The following is a 16,690-nucleotide window of genomic DNA, read 5'->3' on the forward strand; positions in this document are numbered from 1 at the left end:
GCATTGTTTTTAATAGCTAAGACATAGAAGCAACCTAAATGTCCATCAAAAGGTGAATGGATAAAGAAGATATGGTACATGTATACAATGGAATATAACTCAGCCATAAAAAAGAATGAAATAATGCCATTTGCAGCAACATTGATACAACTAGAGATTATCATACTAAGCTAAGTAAGTCAGAAAGAGAAAGACAAATACCATAGGATATCGCTTATACGTGGAATCTAAAATATGACAGAAATGAACCTGTGAAACAGAAACAGACTCACAGACTTGTGGTTGCCAAGGAGGAAGGGGGATGGGGGTGGAGGAGGAATGGATTGGGAGCTTGGGGTTAGCAGATGAAAACTAGCGGATGCAGGATGGGTAAACAAACAAGGTCCTACTGTATAGCACAGGGAACTATACTCAATATCCCATGATAAACCACAATGGAAAAGAATATGAAAGAATGTACATAACTGAGTCACTCTGCTGTACAGAAGAAATTAGCACAACATTGTAAATCATCTATAAATTTTTTAAAAAAATCACACTAAAACAAGGACAGAAACACAAACTCCATATGAAATAAAATCAGATGATGTGTGTAGTCCCCAAACACACTATATAAAGACAAAGTGGATGGATTGCTGTATACCTGAAACATTATAAATCAACTATACTTCAATTTAAAATTAATTAAATAATTTAAGAAAAAAAAGAAGGTGGATGGAAGAATGGCAAATGACTCAGCAGAGAGGAGGAAGGTGAAGCCGAACCCCCTGTCGAGGGAGCTGCTGACCAGAAACAAGCGCAACTGCCCGCTGAGTGGCAGACAGGCTCTGGCATTGAGGCACCGATGAGGCACCCAGAAGTCAGGGTTGAAGGTTTGGGGACTAGAAACAAAATCCTATAACAACTAGATCTTCAAGTCCCTTCCCTCAACCTGTAGGAGGCAGGAGTAGTCTTTAGGGAATTAAAAAGTTCCAGACTTGAGTCCATGTAGGAGCAAAGGAAGGCAAGTGTGAGCCATAGGACTGAAAAAAGAGGATTAAGTAAAAGTTTGCTTGTTGAATGGTGAGATCTTGGAGCACACACATTCTCAGGTGTGTCCTAGAGGATCCTTCTCAAGAGAAAACAAACTACCCAAGTGAAAAGATCTACAAATGCTAACATTTGTGGGGCCCTAATAAAAAAACCTGATTAATTACCTAACTGCTCTACAGTTGAAACTTAGTGGGTAAGTGGTGCCTATGCACTCAAGAGCTTTTAGAACCTCACTCTATTTTTTTTTAGATTTTTATTTATTTATTTATTATTTTGGGCTGCACCGGGCCTTAGTTGCGGCACGGGGGATCTTCGTCGCTGCGAGCCAGATCTTTTTTTTTTTTTTTTTTTAATTATTATTTTTTTGGGCAGATCTTTTTTTTTTTAGCTGCGGCATGAAGGATCTTTAGGTGCAGTATGCGGACTTCTTAATTGCAACATGCGGACTTATTAGTTGCGGCAGGCAGGATCTAGTTGCCCGACCAGGGACTGAACCTGGGCCCCCTGCATTGGGAACATGGGGTCTTACCCACTAGACCACCAGGGAAGTCCCCAGAACCTCACTCTTAAATATATACACACAGGCAAGGAGGTACTTCTCCAAACAGAAGGGAACATAAACACATTGGGGACCTCAGATCTGTGAGCCCAGTGTTACCTTTAAAGGGTTTGTACAAGGAACCAGACACTAACACAAGACTATTTCTTTCTAAATGCTAAACAGTTTCATAAGATGTGAAAACAAGGTTAAAAATACAAAGAGCAAAGGGACTAGCTTACCTGTGGGGACATGAACAAGTCTGACAGCGCTGTCAGTTGTATTAACATGCTGCCCTCCGGCTCCTTTGGCTCGAAATGTATCTATTCGCAAATCCTTGGGGTCCACTTTCACATCTATCTAGAACAAAATGTATAGCATGAGGAAATTCCACATTCAATAAATACTTTAATACTAAATTGATCCCAAGGTCTTTCAAATAAACCATACTGTTTTGTGTTAAATCGTAGCCATTTGATTAAGAAGTGAAATAACTTCTATCAAAGAAAGAACCATAAACTCCCTTTTCCAACAGATGCTACTTTTAACATTGACTTGTAACTACATTAGATACAAAATATATTAAAAAAAAGTATATATATGGACTGGAGAACTCGAGGTTTGGGGGGGCGGGGGGTGAAGGGGAAGCTGAGACAAAGTGAGAGAGTAGCATAGACATATATATACTACCAACTGTAAAATAGATAGTGGGAAGTTGCTGTATAACAAAGGGAGTTCAACTCGGGGATGGATGATGCCTTAGAGGACTGGGACGGGGAGGGTGGGGGGAGTCGAGGGAGGGAGGGAATACAGGGATATGTGTATAAAAACAGATGATTGAACTTGGTGTACCCCCCAAAAAATAAAAAAATTTTTTTAAAAAGTATATATATGTTGATCCTTATTATTCCCTGATTCTATATTTGCAAATCCACCTACTCACTAGAGTTTATTTGTTCACCCAAGTCAATTATTGCAGCACTTTCACAGTCATTTGCAGACATGTGCAAGGAAGCAAAAAATTCAAATTGCTCTACACATGCATGTTCCCTGCTGAGGTCCACCAAGGTGACACTCTGCTTTCTTGTTTCAGCTCCTACAGAGATGACAGAGGATGAGGACAGGTGGGGCAGGGCAGGGCAGTGCAGTGCAAGAAGCTCTGGCTCTGGGGCCCGTTGGACAGGGTCTGAATCTCAACTCGGGCACCTGTGAATGATGTGGCCTCAGGCAAGTTACTTAACACTTCTGAACACCATTTTCTCTTTTGTAAAATAAAGAAAATAGAATCTGCCAGGATAGGTTGTTTCTAGGATTTAGGATTATAATCTATGTGAGATACGTATATATATTTTCCCTAGAAGAAATGGTTCAATATTCGCTAAATCAGTGTTCACCGTGACTTTGTAAAATGTAACTGTCTGCAAATGAGAATCCACTGTGTGCATGTGCACGCGCACGCGTGTCCGTGCGCGCACGCTTGTTAACGCACTGAATGGAGGCACCCCTAAAAGATATGTTCTGTTCTAAACATTGGAACCTTATGTGGGAAAAAGGTCTTTGCAGACATAATTGAGCTAAGATGAGATCACAATGGATTATTCAGATAGGCCCTATATCCTACCGACAAGTGTCCTTATAAAAGACACCTAGAGGAGAGGGATGAGGAGACCACGTGAATTTGGAGTCAGAGACTGAAGCTGTACAGCTTCAAGCCCAGGAACACACGGAGATACCAGAAGCTGGAAGAGGCAAGGGTGGATTTCCCCCCACAACCTTTGGAGCATGGCCCTGCCAATACCTGGATTTTGGACTTCTGACCTATAGAACTGTGAGAGAATAAATTTCTGTTGTTTTAAGTTACTAAGCTTGTGGTAATTTGCTGTGACAGCCTTAGGAAATTTTCTTATATTTATACACACACACGCACACACGCATGCACAGATACACACACACACACACACACAATATGCTTTTTTTGAGGGGGGACATTTTGTTCCACATTTATCATTTGCATGAACAGACAGCAAGTATGACTGTTGTCTTTGAAAAGTACACTAATAACAGGGTCAAGAGTAGAATCTAACATACAACTTCACTGGTTGCTCCTTTGTTTCCTCTAAAATGAGTACTATATGGTGAAGAAAAAGATTATACAGTGCAAAGATTATGCAGGTTTTGTTAAAATATGCCAGTGTTGGCTAGCTTAAAATTTCCATAAACATTAAAGCGATGAAGAGTGATTTCCTGTTGCTTATGGTTACAGTATATTAAGTAGTTATATAGCAAACATGTCGGTGTTACATGCCATATTCTCCCAAATTTTATAGAAACTACCTAATAACTTTTGGGGGATTCTGAACATAGAAACAGTGACTTAATAATATACAAAGAATTTAAAATGTCAATTAAGAGAATAAGACCCTGTTTAGGAGAATGAAGCTTCACTAAATGAGTTTAATTTTCAAGAATAAGACAACAAGGTGACAGGTGAGACAGGATGGAAGGAATAGGGATGTAAGAAAGACAACTCTATGATTTTGATTTCTAAACCACATAAATGCTGATTATATCAAAAATAAAAGATAAAAGAGGGAAGAAAAATCAAATCCTAAAAATTAAATACAAACAGAAACAAGTAAATCAAAATATTTATCATAATAATAACATAATCACAAAGAAAAACATTATTTCAGACGGTCTTTGAACATACTACTCTGACTATGCTTTCTTGGGGTTATATTCTAAGGATAGAAATGTTAAACACTGCAAAGTAGTTTACTGAAAATTTTTGAAACTATTTTATATATAATATAATAAAGCAAAAAGTAAACATATTAAAGAGATTAAGAAAGAAGATTTTAACTCCAAGTGGGAAGAGATATAAAACAAAATGCAAAAAGAAACTTCCTGTAAATCTGAATTGGAAGTAATAATAACAGGAACCGATGATTTAAAATCATGTATTTCCTAATTCTATCCACTGAAGAGTCTTGATATAATGAGCACACTTTAGTAATAATGAGCAGATCTAGTACCCATATGTTGATTTCTGGATACATTCCCCACTAAAAAGAACCAGGTCTGGCTCCAAGGCAGGAGAGTACAAGGTAGCCTGAGATCTCTATTATAGCAGAAAGCAAGGATGCACTCAAAGACTGATTGGGTCATTTCAAAAGGGGCTATCCTACCTAAAAAGGCTACTAAGGGCCAAATGGGACAATTTGAACATTGAAAACAATAGTGATTATCCAGTCTCAGCAATCACACAAGAAAAAGAAATAAAAGGAATCCAATTGGAAAGGAAGAAGTAAAACTGTCACTGTTTGCAGATGACATGATAATAAACATAAAAAATCCTAAAGACACCACCAAAAAACTTCTAGAGCTCATCAATGAATCTGGTAAAGTTGCACGATACAAAATTAATACACATAAATCTGTTCCATTTCTATACACTAACAATGAACTATCAACAAGAGAAATTAACACAACAATCCTATTTACAATAGCATCAAAAAGAATAGATACCTAGGAATAAACGTACCTAAGGAGGTAAAAGACCTGTATGCAGAAAACAAAACACTGATGAAAGAAACTGAAGATGACACAAACAGATGGAAAGACATACTGTGTTCACAGATTGGAATAATTATATTGTTAAAATGACCATACTAACCCAAGGCAACCTACAGATTCAATGAAATCACTATCAAAATACCAATGGCATTTTTCACAGAACTATAACAAATAATTTTGAAATTTGTATGGAAACTCAAAAAACTCCAAATAGCCAAAACAATCTTGAGAAAGAACAGAGCTGGAGCCGTCACACTCCCTGACTTCAGATTACACCACAAAACTACAATAATCAAAACAGTATGCTACTGGCACAAAAACAGATACATAGATCTATGAAACAGAATAATGAACCCAGAAATAAATCCATACATTTCTCATCAACTAATGTTACAACAAAGGAGGCAAGAATATACAATGGGGAAAAGAAACCCTTTTCAATAAGTGGTCCTGGGAAAACTGGATAGCTACATGTAAAGGAGTGAAACTAGAACATTTTCTCATACCACATACAAAAATAAACTCAAAATGAACTCAAGACCTAAATGTAAGACAATAAAACTAGAAGAAAATATAGGCAGAACACTCTTTGACATAAATTGTAGCAATATTTTCCGTATATGCCTCCTAAAGGAAACAAAAGCAAAAATAAACAAATGGGACCTAATTAAACTTAAATGCTTTTGCACAGCATAGGAAACATAGATAAACAAAAAGATAACCTACTAAAAGGGAGAAAATATTTGCTAATGATTATGATGATAAGGGGTCAATATCTAAAACACATAAACAGCTCATGTAACTCAACATCAAAAAAAAACAAACAACCCAATCAAAAAATAGGCAGAAGACATGAATAGACATTTTTCCAAAAAAGACATTCAGATGGCCAACAAGCACAGGACAAGATGCTCAACACTGCTAATAATCAGAGAAATGCAAATCAAAACTACAGCGAGCTACCACCTCACACCTGTCAGAATGGGTATCATCAGAAAGACCGAAAATAACAAGTATTGGTGGGGATGTGAAGAAATGGGAACCCTTGTACATTCCCACTGTTTGTGAGAATGTAAATTGGTGCAACCACTTTGGAAAACAGTATGGTGGCTCCTCAAAAAACTAAAAATAGAACTACCATATGATCCAGCAATTCTACTCCTGGGTAGAAAAAAAAAAAACAAAACAACAACAAATCCAAAAATACAAAACAAAACAAAACAAAAGGAAAACTAATTCAAAACGATATATGTGCCACAGTGTTCATAGCAGCATTATTTACAACTGCCAAGGTATGGAAGCAACGTAAGTATCCATCAACAGATGAACAGATAAAGAAGATACACACACACACACACACACACACACACACACACACACACACAGAGGAATATTACTCAGCCATAAAAAAGAATGAAATTTTGCCATTTGCAACAACATGGATGTATTTGGAGGGTATTGTGCTTAGTGAAATATGTCAGACAAAGACAAATAATGTATGATATCACTTATATGTGGGATCTAAAAAGTAAAACAAACTAGTGAATATAACAAAAAAGAAATAGACTCATAGAGAACAAACCAATGGTTACCAGTGGGGAGAGGAATGAGGAAGGGAGAAGAATAGAGGTAGGGGAGTAAGACATACAGACTATTATGTATAAAATAAATGAGCTACAAGGATATATTGTACAGCACAGGAAATATAGCCAATATTTAAAAACAACTATAAAATCTTTAAAAATTGTGAACCACAATGTTGTACACCTGAAACTAATATAGTATTGTAAATCAACTATACCTCAATTAAAAAAGAAAGAAAAACAACAGTGATTATAACTCATCGAATTTAAAAACTAAATCCATAGGTCTATAATAAGGTCAATATATGAAATTCAATATATGAGTTTATAACGTAAAATAAAAAGAGAAAGACAGCAAAAAGAAAGGAGGAGAGAAGGTAGTGGGGAGGAAAGTTCTTTACAGAAAAGAATGCCAGTTAATACATGTAGAAGGAATGATAGAATTAGAAAATCACCATTTTGCAATCCTAAACTAAATAACTAATTCAGGCAAAGATCACTAATGAATGCTAAAACCATGGAAGAAAAGCTGTTGGGAATAGGTATATTACCCTAGAGGTCACAAAGGGAAAAATACATTTTCTTAATGGAGACATTCTTCTGGTCACCCCCTTAACTAAATGCTCAAACCAATCCTCACTGAAAGTGGGACAATATGATATTCTGTTCCTTCTGATAAGATGCAACATGAATATAACTACACCTGAAAAGTATTCTTGCTCGAAATGTATAACCTGAATAGAATGGAACATTTAAATATAACTTTCAATACAACACTGGGTTAAAGGAACAAATTAAAGAATAATGTTAGAAAGAAAGAAAGAAGAAAGAAAGAGAAAGAAAGAGAGAAAAAGAAAGAAAGAAAGAAAGAAAGAAAGAAAGAAAGAAAGAAAGAAAGAAAGAAAGAAAGAGAAAGAAAAAGAAAGAAAGAGAGAGAGAGAGAAAGAAAGAAAGAAAGAAAGAAAGAAAGAAAGACAGACAGACAGACAGACAGACAGACAGACAAAAGAATAATATTGATACTGAGCAGGACCCTGTGGGGCTCCTGGGTACAAAGCCTTTCTGTGTCCCCCCATTTCTTTGATAACAGGGAACGGCCTTCATTCAGCCTCCATGACCTTCCCTGAGTTCCAATGGGCAGATTCAAGCAGTTGTTAATTAGGGAAGGGAGGGGATATGAGACCAGGGAGAAACAGTCAATAGCAGCCTCAGGGCAAGGTCCTGGTTCCCCATCAATGGATACACACAACATCTTTGAGCTATTTTGCAGATACTGAAACCTGCTCTGGGTGGGAGATGTTAAATGATTAACGATGGTATGTTGCCCACAAGCATGTAGACCCCAGACCAGTTGGATCCTACTTACCTCACCACCAATCCATCAGACGAATGTCCATGAGTTGATCATGCCCTCTTTGAACAATCACTTTAAAACTTCTCACTATCTTCTCCAAGTGGGGACACATAGTTTTTTGAGGCAGAAACCCTCGTGCCCACCTTTGCCTGGCAAAGTAATAAAGCTATCCTTTTCTACTTCACCCAAAACTCTCTCTCTCAGATTTGCTTCAGCACTGCTGTGCAGAGAAGCTGAGCTTTCAGTACCATTATGAGGAAATGATCGGGTGAATCCAGAATGTGGAATATTCCATAAGGCAAATGGTCTACTCTTCAAAAAGTTAATGTCATTTAAAAAAAAAAAAAAAAAAGGTTGGGAGACTAGTTCCAGACTTAAACAGATATAAAAACCAATTGCAATGAATGAAACTTGATGGGATCCTTGTTAAAAAAAATAGCTATAAAAATATTTTTTGATGACTGAGGAAACTATAAACTGGACTAGATATTACATAATTGTGATACTGTGATTTATAATATATATTAGTCTTTGTCAAGTTCTCAGCATAGAGCTCCTAATACCCTTGGAATTTCCTATGTGATAAGAGTGATAAAGGTGTCTTTTGTTATTCATAAGAAGCCCCTTTCAACCACACTTGAGTTTATGTTAATGAGGTGGTATTTGGAAAGCCCCTAGATAACCACAGGATGGGATCAGCAGGTTGGAACTTTCAGCTCTACTGCACTCCCCACCTTCAGGGAGGGGAGAAGGGCTGGAGGTTGAATGAATCCCCAATGGTTTAACCAATCATGTCTATATATGGAAGTCTCCATAAAAGTCCCCAAAGCACAGGGTTCAGAGAGCTGCCAGGCTGATGAACATGTGAAGCTGCTGGAAGGGTGGCAAGCCTAGAGAGCATATAGAAGCTCTGCACCTCTGCACCTCTTCCCACATACTTTGTCCTAGGTTTCTTCTATCTGTCTATTCCTGAGTTGTACCCTTTGTAAGAAGCCAGTAGTCTAGTAAGTAAACTGTTTTCCTGAGTTCTGTGAGTCACTTTAGAACCTAAGGAGGTTCATGGGAACCTCCAGATGGTTAACCAGTTGATCAGAAACAGAGGCGACAGCCTGGCCTTGTAACTGGCCTCTGAAGTGGGAGGGGAGGCCGTCTTGTGGGACTGAGTCTGGCCTGTGGGATCTGACGCCATCTCCAGGTAGATGGTGTCAGAAGTGAGCTGAATTGTAGGACAACCACATGGTGTCCACAGAGAACTGAATTGCTTCATGGGGGAAAAGAACTTTACACATTTGAAGTACAGAAGTACGGTGAGTAGACAGAACACACAGGAGTTTTTTCTAGACAATAAAGTCCTGGTTGATCTTCACGGGTAATAGTACAGAGTTTAGGTAGGAGGTTACCTCATCTGGTTGAGGGAGGACAATAACCGACATCGTGCCCGTGTGAATACGCTGCATCCTTGACGACAGGCCCACCTCGGGGATTCGCTGAACTCGGTGAATCCCACCTTCATACTTCAGATGCTTATAGACATTGTCACCGGAAATTCGGGCGGCTGCATGATGTAGACCACCTACGAAAAAATGTTCAAGCAAAATTAATGAACTCTACTTTGAAAGGGATCAGGATCTTAGATGCCCTTAATTTAAGGCCTGGATGTGAGCATACAGCCTGAGATGAGAACATAAAGTAGGTACAAAACTAAATTTTCCCAGGGTAAGTGTATTAATGTATAAAACTAAACATACCAAAATATTATTTACAGTTATCTCTGGAGAACAGAATAATATGTCTTTCATTTTACTTTTTATACTTTTTTTGTTGCTAAGTTTTATATAACGAACAAATTTCATTTTTACAAAAATGAAAAAAAGAATACTAGGACATTTTCTGCATTGAATTATACCGTGCAATATAAAAGAGTGCTCAGTAACACAATAATTGCTAATGATGAATAACTCTTTAGGTCCTTCCAAGTTTTCAATAATCTGTTGAAATTTACCTCTTGTTTATCTGTGAAGTGTGAAGATAAGCACGAAAAAAATCTTAACGCCTAGGCTAGCTTCTTACTGACCATATTTTTAAAAAAAATCTTTTTATTATCAAATAATATACATGGAAAACCACGTGAATGAAATGTATAGTTTAGGACTTCCCTGGTGGCACAGTGGTTAAGAATCCGCCTGCCAATGCAGGGGACGTGGGTTTGATCCCTGGTCCGGGAAGATCCCACATGCCGCAGAGCAACTAACTCCATGCACCACAACTACTGAAGCCTGCGTGCCTAGAGCCCACGCTCTGCAACAACAGAAGCCACCTCAATGAGAAGCCTGCGCGAGGCAACAAAGAGTAGCACCCGCTTGCCACAACTAGAGAAAGCCTGCGTGCAATAACAAACACACAACGCAGCCCCCCTCCCCCCCCCAAAAAATGTATAGTTCAAGATCAAGAAAAAGAACTTTGTCAGGCACCCCCAAAGCCCTCCCATATGCCCCTTCCTAGTTACAATCCCTTCCCCTTCTCATGAGTAACCATTATCCTTCTATTCCCTTCATTATAATTTTATTCCCTAATGTGCTGCCCTAAGCACTACAGTTTAGTCTTGTCCAAAAAATTTGATATGTCTTTCAAATCTCTCAGTCTAAGTTCATTATCCATCTCTTTTGTCTCTTTCAAGTTCTCTGATGAGGAACCAGGGCTGTTGACCTATAAAAATTCCCCAAGGTCTGGTTTTGCTGATTGCAAACTCCTGGAGCGATTCAACCTTTTTTTCTGCCTCTGTACTGGGTGCAATTGGGCAGCCAGCTGGATCTGCAGTTGGATCCAGAGATTGGATCATCAGCTTGAGCTCCTTGGCAAGACAACAAGAGACACATAATGCCTGGCTGTCTCTCCTTCTAAGGTCTTGACAGTGTTTGATGCTGAACGTATCACAGAGGCTGTAAAATAGTTGATAGTCCAATTCTATAATTTCTTTCTCGTATTTTAAATGTATCAGTTAAAATACATTTATAGAAAGACATGTATTTCCCCTTGTCTACTATTTGATTACCCAGTGATGTAATTATATAGGAAAGGTAGGATAAATGCTTGATTCTGTCCCTTAACCAGTTTTACCAATATATTTTTTAGCAATAAAATGAATTAGGGTCCTTTTAATCCTCGCAGGTAGCCAATTATTTTTTAAAATATCTTTATGAACTCAAGGATTTGAACACACTGAGCATTTTTAAATCAATTACAATTATTATTATTGAGGCTCAACTCGTCCCATCTTTGGCTAGTGGGAGACTCTTCAAGTTAACTTCCAAGTTCTTTTGATGAACTTCTTGTTAAGTATACTAAGATATTTCAGGATTGTGTTGAACATTTCTTGCCCCAGACCTGGAATCAGTCATTTCTCCAAGAAGCCTTGGTTCCTTTCAAAGGAAAATAATATTTAAATATTTTCAATATTTGGGAACTAGGGATATTCACTAATACCAGGTTGGTCATTATTTCTAGGCCTTTTCAATGGACAGAGATAGGAAATACCTCCTGAGTTCATTGAGATGCTGGGAGACAATTCCTTATCAGTTTCTTGCATTTCTGCACACTTTGTAAGTAAGGAACTGCCTGCCCTTTTGTTCCACAATATCTTTTTAAGGGTGTCTGCGTAGTGAACAGCTTTGGAGATAATGTCTCCCTCTAGAGCAAAGGACAAGTTTCCTTACAGCCTTGTGAGATATAGTGTGTCCTTTTACAGCAATGGGCAGGCATGCTTACTGCCCATTAAAATAGACTTGAGATCCCCAAGCTCAGGCCTCCTCTCCTATCATGAAACCCACCGTGTGGGCAGGTATTATTTGGCCTTCTTTGAATTGCCTTTGGGGACGTGAGGCTCATGAAACCAGCACAAAAATGCTGATATTCTGCTTACTGCTACTACTGTGAGTAATAAAACGTCCTTCATCTCTGACCCAAGAAACTGACATGCTAACTTCCTGTCTTGCAAATAGGGTAAGATCTCTGACCATTCATAGTTCTTGAAAATTGGTATTTCTAATGTAAATTCAAGATCACAACCTCTTCTCTAATACTCTTGTATCTCTTGACTTCCATACTGAAAATCTTGGTTCTCAAAGACAGAGAGGATACCAGAATTAGAATATCTGATAAATTACTCTTCTATTGTATCCCATATTGCACATACAACAGTCTCAGAATAACAATACTAGTTCTGCCACCAATATGATTACTAAAAACATTAAAACATTTTTGCATATGCTCTTTCCATTCTCCCCCTATTTTGCAAATGGTTGTACTCTATACTGTCAGATCTTACACTCTTTATACACTGTATTTGTTCCTTCTTAGTTCTCAATTAGACCTAGTTCTATAGGTAACCATATATTTAATGCTCACCTCTACTCCTTATGTTGACACCTCATATTTTATTTCTCTGAAGTTTCGTTTTCCAGTAGACTTCTCAGAAAAGATTATGGAAGAGCATTTCCTGTATTCTTACATATTGATTAACAGTTTGTACTATTATACATATAAGTTACTTTTTGCTGATTACAAAATCCTTAATTCAAACTTCCTTTCCTTGAGTCAACTCCAACTCCTTCCAGCACAAAGTGTTGTTATTGAAAAGCTTGAAGAAAATCTTGCTTTTGTTCCCTAAGTCACAGACCCTTTTTTTCTCCAAGTCTAATAGATTTTGTCCTTTTTTTTTTTTTTTTTTTTTACAGTCCAATAATTTTACTAGATGATGGGTTAGTGTTTGTCATTCCGGCTGGATATCATTATATGTGCTCTTCAACATACGGGGTAGTGTGCCAACTTTCCCAAGGGGACCCAGCCTCCCCTTCTTTCAAGGGGTTTGGGGGTCTAAAAACTGGCTTAAGTCTGGGAATTGACTGAGGGGCCACGACTTCTATTTTTATGATACAGATTAGACTTTTGTTCACTTGACCTAGCACTTTTCTGCTTATACAGATCAAGTAAGAATTTAGTAGACTCCCATTCTACTCTGCTTCTAGGGACACATATCCCCTAGTCAACACCCTATCTGTACAAGTCAGACTCTGTTCTGATTCTGCTGTCCATTATGGCAGCAGTCTCCAACCTTTTTGTCACCAGGCACCAGTTTCATGGAAGACAGTTTTTCCACGGACCGGGGGTGGGGGTGGGGGATGGTTTCAGGATGATTCAAGCACATTACATTTATTGTGCACTTTATTTCTATTATTATTAGATTGTAATATATAATGAAGTAATTATACAACTTACCATAATGCAGAATCTGTGGGAGCCCTGAGCTTGTTCTCCTACAACTGGATGGTCCCATCTGGGGGTGATGGGAGACAGTGATACCTAAAGTGTGTTGCTTATGTCCAGTCTACTCTGTAATCTTGTTTTGGTTGCTGTCACTGCAGATAACCCTGCTTCACAAAGATAGGATGTTGAAAATGGAAGCAAGCTATTCAGTGCTTTTGTGGCAATCTTATGATATTCCGCCTTGACTTTAATCCAGAACGTATGGAGATTTGAAGTTGTCTCAAATACACTTTTAAGGCCATGGTCATTTGTGATCTCAAGTATTTGATCCTCTTCTAGCACGAACAGAGTCAATTCACCTGGCTTATTCACAAATGGGTCACGGATCCATTCCTTCCCAGTTTGGGGGTCTTTGTGGTTGGGAAGTGATGCTCAAACTCTTTTGAAAGCTGAGATAGGTGACCATGCACCAGCTGGGAGAAAGAAGGTCCTGGCTCAGTCTCTTTCAAAATCTCTGCTAATGTTTGAAACGTGTCAAAAATCCCAATGTTCACTCGTCGCCCCCATAATTCCAGTTTGGCTTTGAATGCAGCTACTTTATCTACCGACTTGAACACAGTTGTCGTTCTCCCCTGAAGTGAAAGATGGAGTTCTGTAGTGACAGACAGTTGAGCAGGTTGAATATGTTACACAAGTAAGCAAGTTTTGTGACCCATTCTGTGTCACTGAAATGTGCTGATAGTGGTGGCTGTTTTTCTAAAAGAAATTTTTGGAATGGTTCTCGTAACTTAAAAACTCTGGCCAGTGATCTACCTTTAGAAAGCCATCTCACTTCTGTGCATAAGGGAAGATGTGTGTGCTCTGTGTCCATTTCCTTACACAGCTTCGCAAACAGATACGAGTTAAGATGGTTGATAATTTTAATCACATCCTGCAAAACGTTGTTAAGTTCAGGTGACATTTTTCAGCTAGCCAGCATTTCTCTATGGATGACACAGTGCGTAGACTCACATTCAGAAGCGACCTCTTTGACCCAAGTAGTGAAACCAGAAAGCAGTCCAGTCATGGCAGCCACTTCGTCCATGCGTATACCGACACAAAATGACCAATTCAGATTTCCTGATATCTAATCATTCAAAGACTTGAACAGTTCTGCCGCTATGGTTTTGGTTGCCAACAAAAGTGCACATAACATATCCTCATGCACATCCTCCTGAAAAATATACCACACAAAAACAAGCATTGTCGTCTGTGGTCAACATCAGTAGACTCGTCAACCTGGACTGCATACCACGGTGACTCATTAATCCTCTCTAACAACTGTGCCTCAATTTGTCTAGTTATGGTGCTAGCCGAAAGAGGAACACATGCCACCTTTTGAACTGCAGCCTCTCCTAAAAGTTCATGACAAATGTCCTCCTTAGCAGCAGGCAGGTTCAACTCTTCACCAAAAGTAAAGAGCTTCTTAGCCTTAGCAATGCAGTTAGCCACAAAGACTGATGCTCTCAGTGCAGACACATTGGATGACGTGGTGGCCTCCAATAAATTGCTTCTGTTCTTCACGTTCCCCTCTTTTTCTTTTGAAAAACTCCAAAGGCTTGTCTTTTAATGCAGGGTGCTTGGTCTCCATGTGGCGAAGCAGTTCTGAAGGTTTCAGGGCTTCACTGAATAGCCGGTCACCACATATTATACGAAGCGGGCTTGGAAAATGTCAATTACCTGTTGCAATGAACCCGTAATTTAAGTTGGATTCTTGGTATTTTCTTTTAAATGCGGCTTTCTTTTTGTTGGCAGTCTTAGAGTCATCAGCTGTCTCATCACTGGGTCTTTCCCCCTTTTCAAAGAAGCTCTCCAGCAACGTTTGTTTTTTACTCATTTTGGCTAGCGTTAGCTTGTGGGCTTACCAAAACTGTGACTGAGACAATTGCGCAGTGCGGGGAAAGAGGTGTGGACGGAAGTAGTAAATAACATAATGGGTGGGCCACACAAGGACTAAAATAAGTGTCGGATTCTGACTTAAAGCCTGCCACCAGATGCAGCTATACAATTGAAATGCATCAACTCACTTGCCACTATAAAGCCTGCCACCAGATGCAGCTTAATTGCCACTTGCCACTCATTGTTGGGTTTTGATATGAGTGTGCAAGCAATTGATTTATTGTGGTCTCTGTGCGGTCAGACCTCTGCTAATAATAATCTGTATTGCCTTCTCCCCACACTAGCATCACTGCCTCAGCTCCACCTCAGATCATCAGGCATTAGATTCTCATAGGGAGCGTGCAACCTAGATCCCTCACATGCGCAGTTCACAGAAGGGTTCGAGCTACTATGAGAATCTAATGCCACTGCTGATCTGACAGGAGGCGGAGCTCAGGCGGTAATATGAGCGATGGGGAACGGCTGTAAATACAAATGAAGCTTCCATCACTCACCTCCTGCCGTGTGGCCCAGCTCCTTTTGAACTACAGCCTTTTGAACTCCACAGTACCGGTCCATGGCCCAGGGGTTGGGGACCCTGCATTGTGGTAACCAGGCCCGTATTGCCTTTGGCCACTGAGTGTCACCACTGCCACCCTGAGATCCAGTTACTCCCACTGCCCTTACGTTTCCCAATTCAGTTACCAGAGTTTCCACTGTAAGGTCTGGCCTATAGAGAAAAGCAACCACAGAGCTCTTCAAGGACGCCAGGGCTCCCTTCACAAACTTATTTCCCAGAGTTGTGGTGAAATGTATGTCTCTGTACACATAAAGTTAATCACCACGTTACTTTAAGTGCCCTTTCCCCGAATTCAACTGTTGAGCAGAGAATAACAATACATATTTATAAACATTTCATAGACTCCCTTTAACTTGAAAAGTACTTCAATTCCTTGGGTACCAGGAATACAGAATAAGTGTCAGGCCTGTACTACGTATCAAGAGCCATCATCTTCCATTGCTTCCAAAAAGACTATCTTGTAATTATTTATTTATTTTTAAAATATTTATTTATTTAGGCTGTGCTGGGTCTTTGTTGTGTCACTGCGGGCTCTTTGTTGTGGCATGTGGACTTTTGGTTGTGGCATGCACTTGGGATCTAGTTTCCTGATCAGAGATGGAACCAGGGCCCCTGCATTGGGAGCTCAGAGTCCCGCTGGACCACTTGTAATTATTTAGTTTGAACAATTTATGTAGTAGTTGAGTATTTTCCCTATCTGTCCCAAGGTCACAAAACTACAAGACTTTAAGTCATTTGATATATGAATTTTTGCATGAGAGCGCATTTTTTTTCCAATCTTAACTTTCAGTGCTGTGTAAATCTCTGTGAGTTCTCTCTATTTCAGTTAAACATTAACTATATATATA

General features: G+C 39.0%; 1 protein-coding gene across 5 annotated transcripts in view; it reads right to left on the reverse strand.

The window, feature by feature from the left end:
* Window positions 1-16,690, reverse strand: part of MTRF1 (mitochondrial translation release factor 1) — a 46,827-nt gene that overhangs the window by 14,748 nt on the left and 15,389 nt on the right. For all 5 annotated transcript variants that reach the window (XM_057707950.1, XM_057707949.1, XM_057707948.1 and 2 more), the window contains exons 6-7: window positions 9,484-9,656; window positions 1,813-1,930 (exon numbers count right to left, since the gene is read on the reverse strand). In XM_057707950.1, coding sequence (XP_057563933.1) covers window positions 1,813-1,930; window positions 9,484-9,656 — 291 coding nt within the window. The remainder of the gene's footprint in view (window positions 1-1,812; window positions 1,931-9,483; window positions 9,657-16,690) is intronic.

Source organism: Hippopotamus amphibius, chromosome 14 (assembly GCF_030028045.1).
Source record: "Hippopotamus amphibius kiboko isolate mHipAmp2 chromosome 14, mHipAmp2.hap2, whole genome shotgun sequence".
Lineage (NCBI taxonomy): Eukaryota > Metazoa > Chordata > Mammalia > Artiodactyla > Hippopotamidae > Hippopotamus > Hippopotamus amphibius.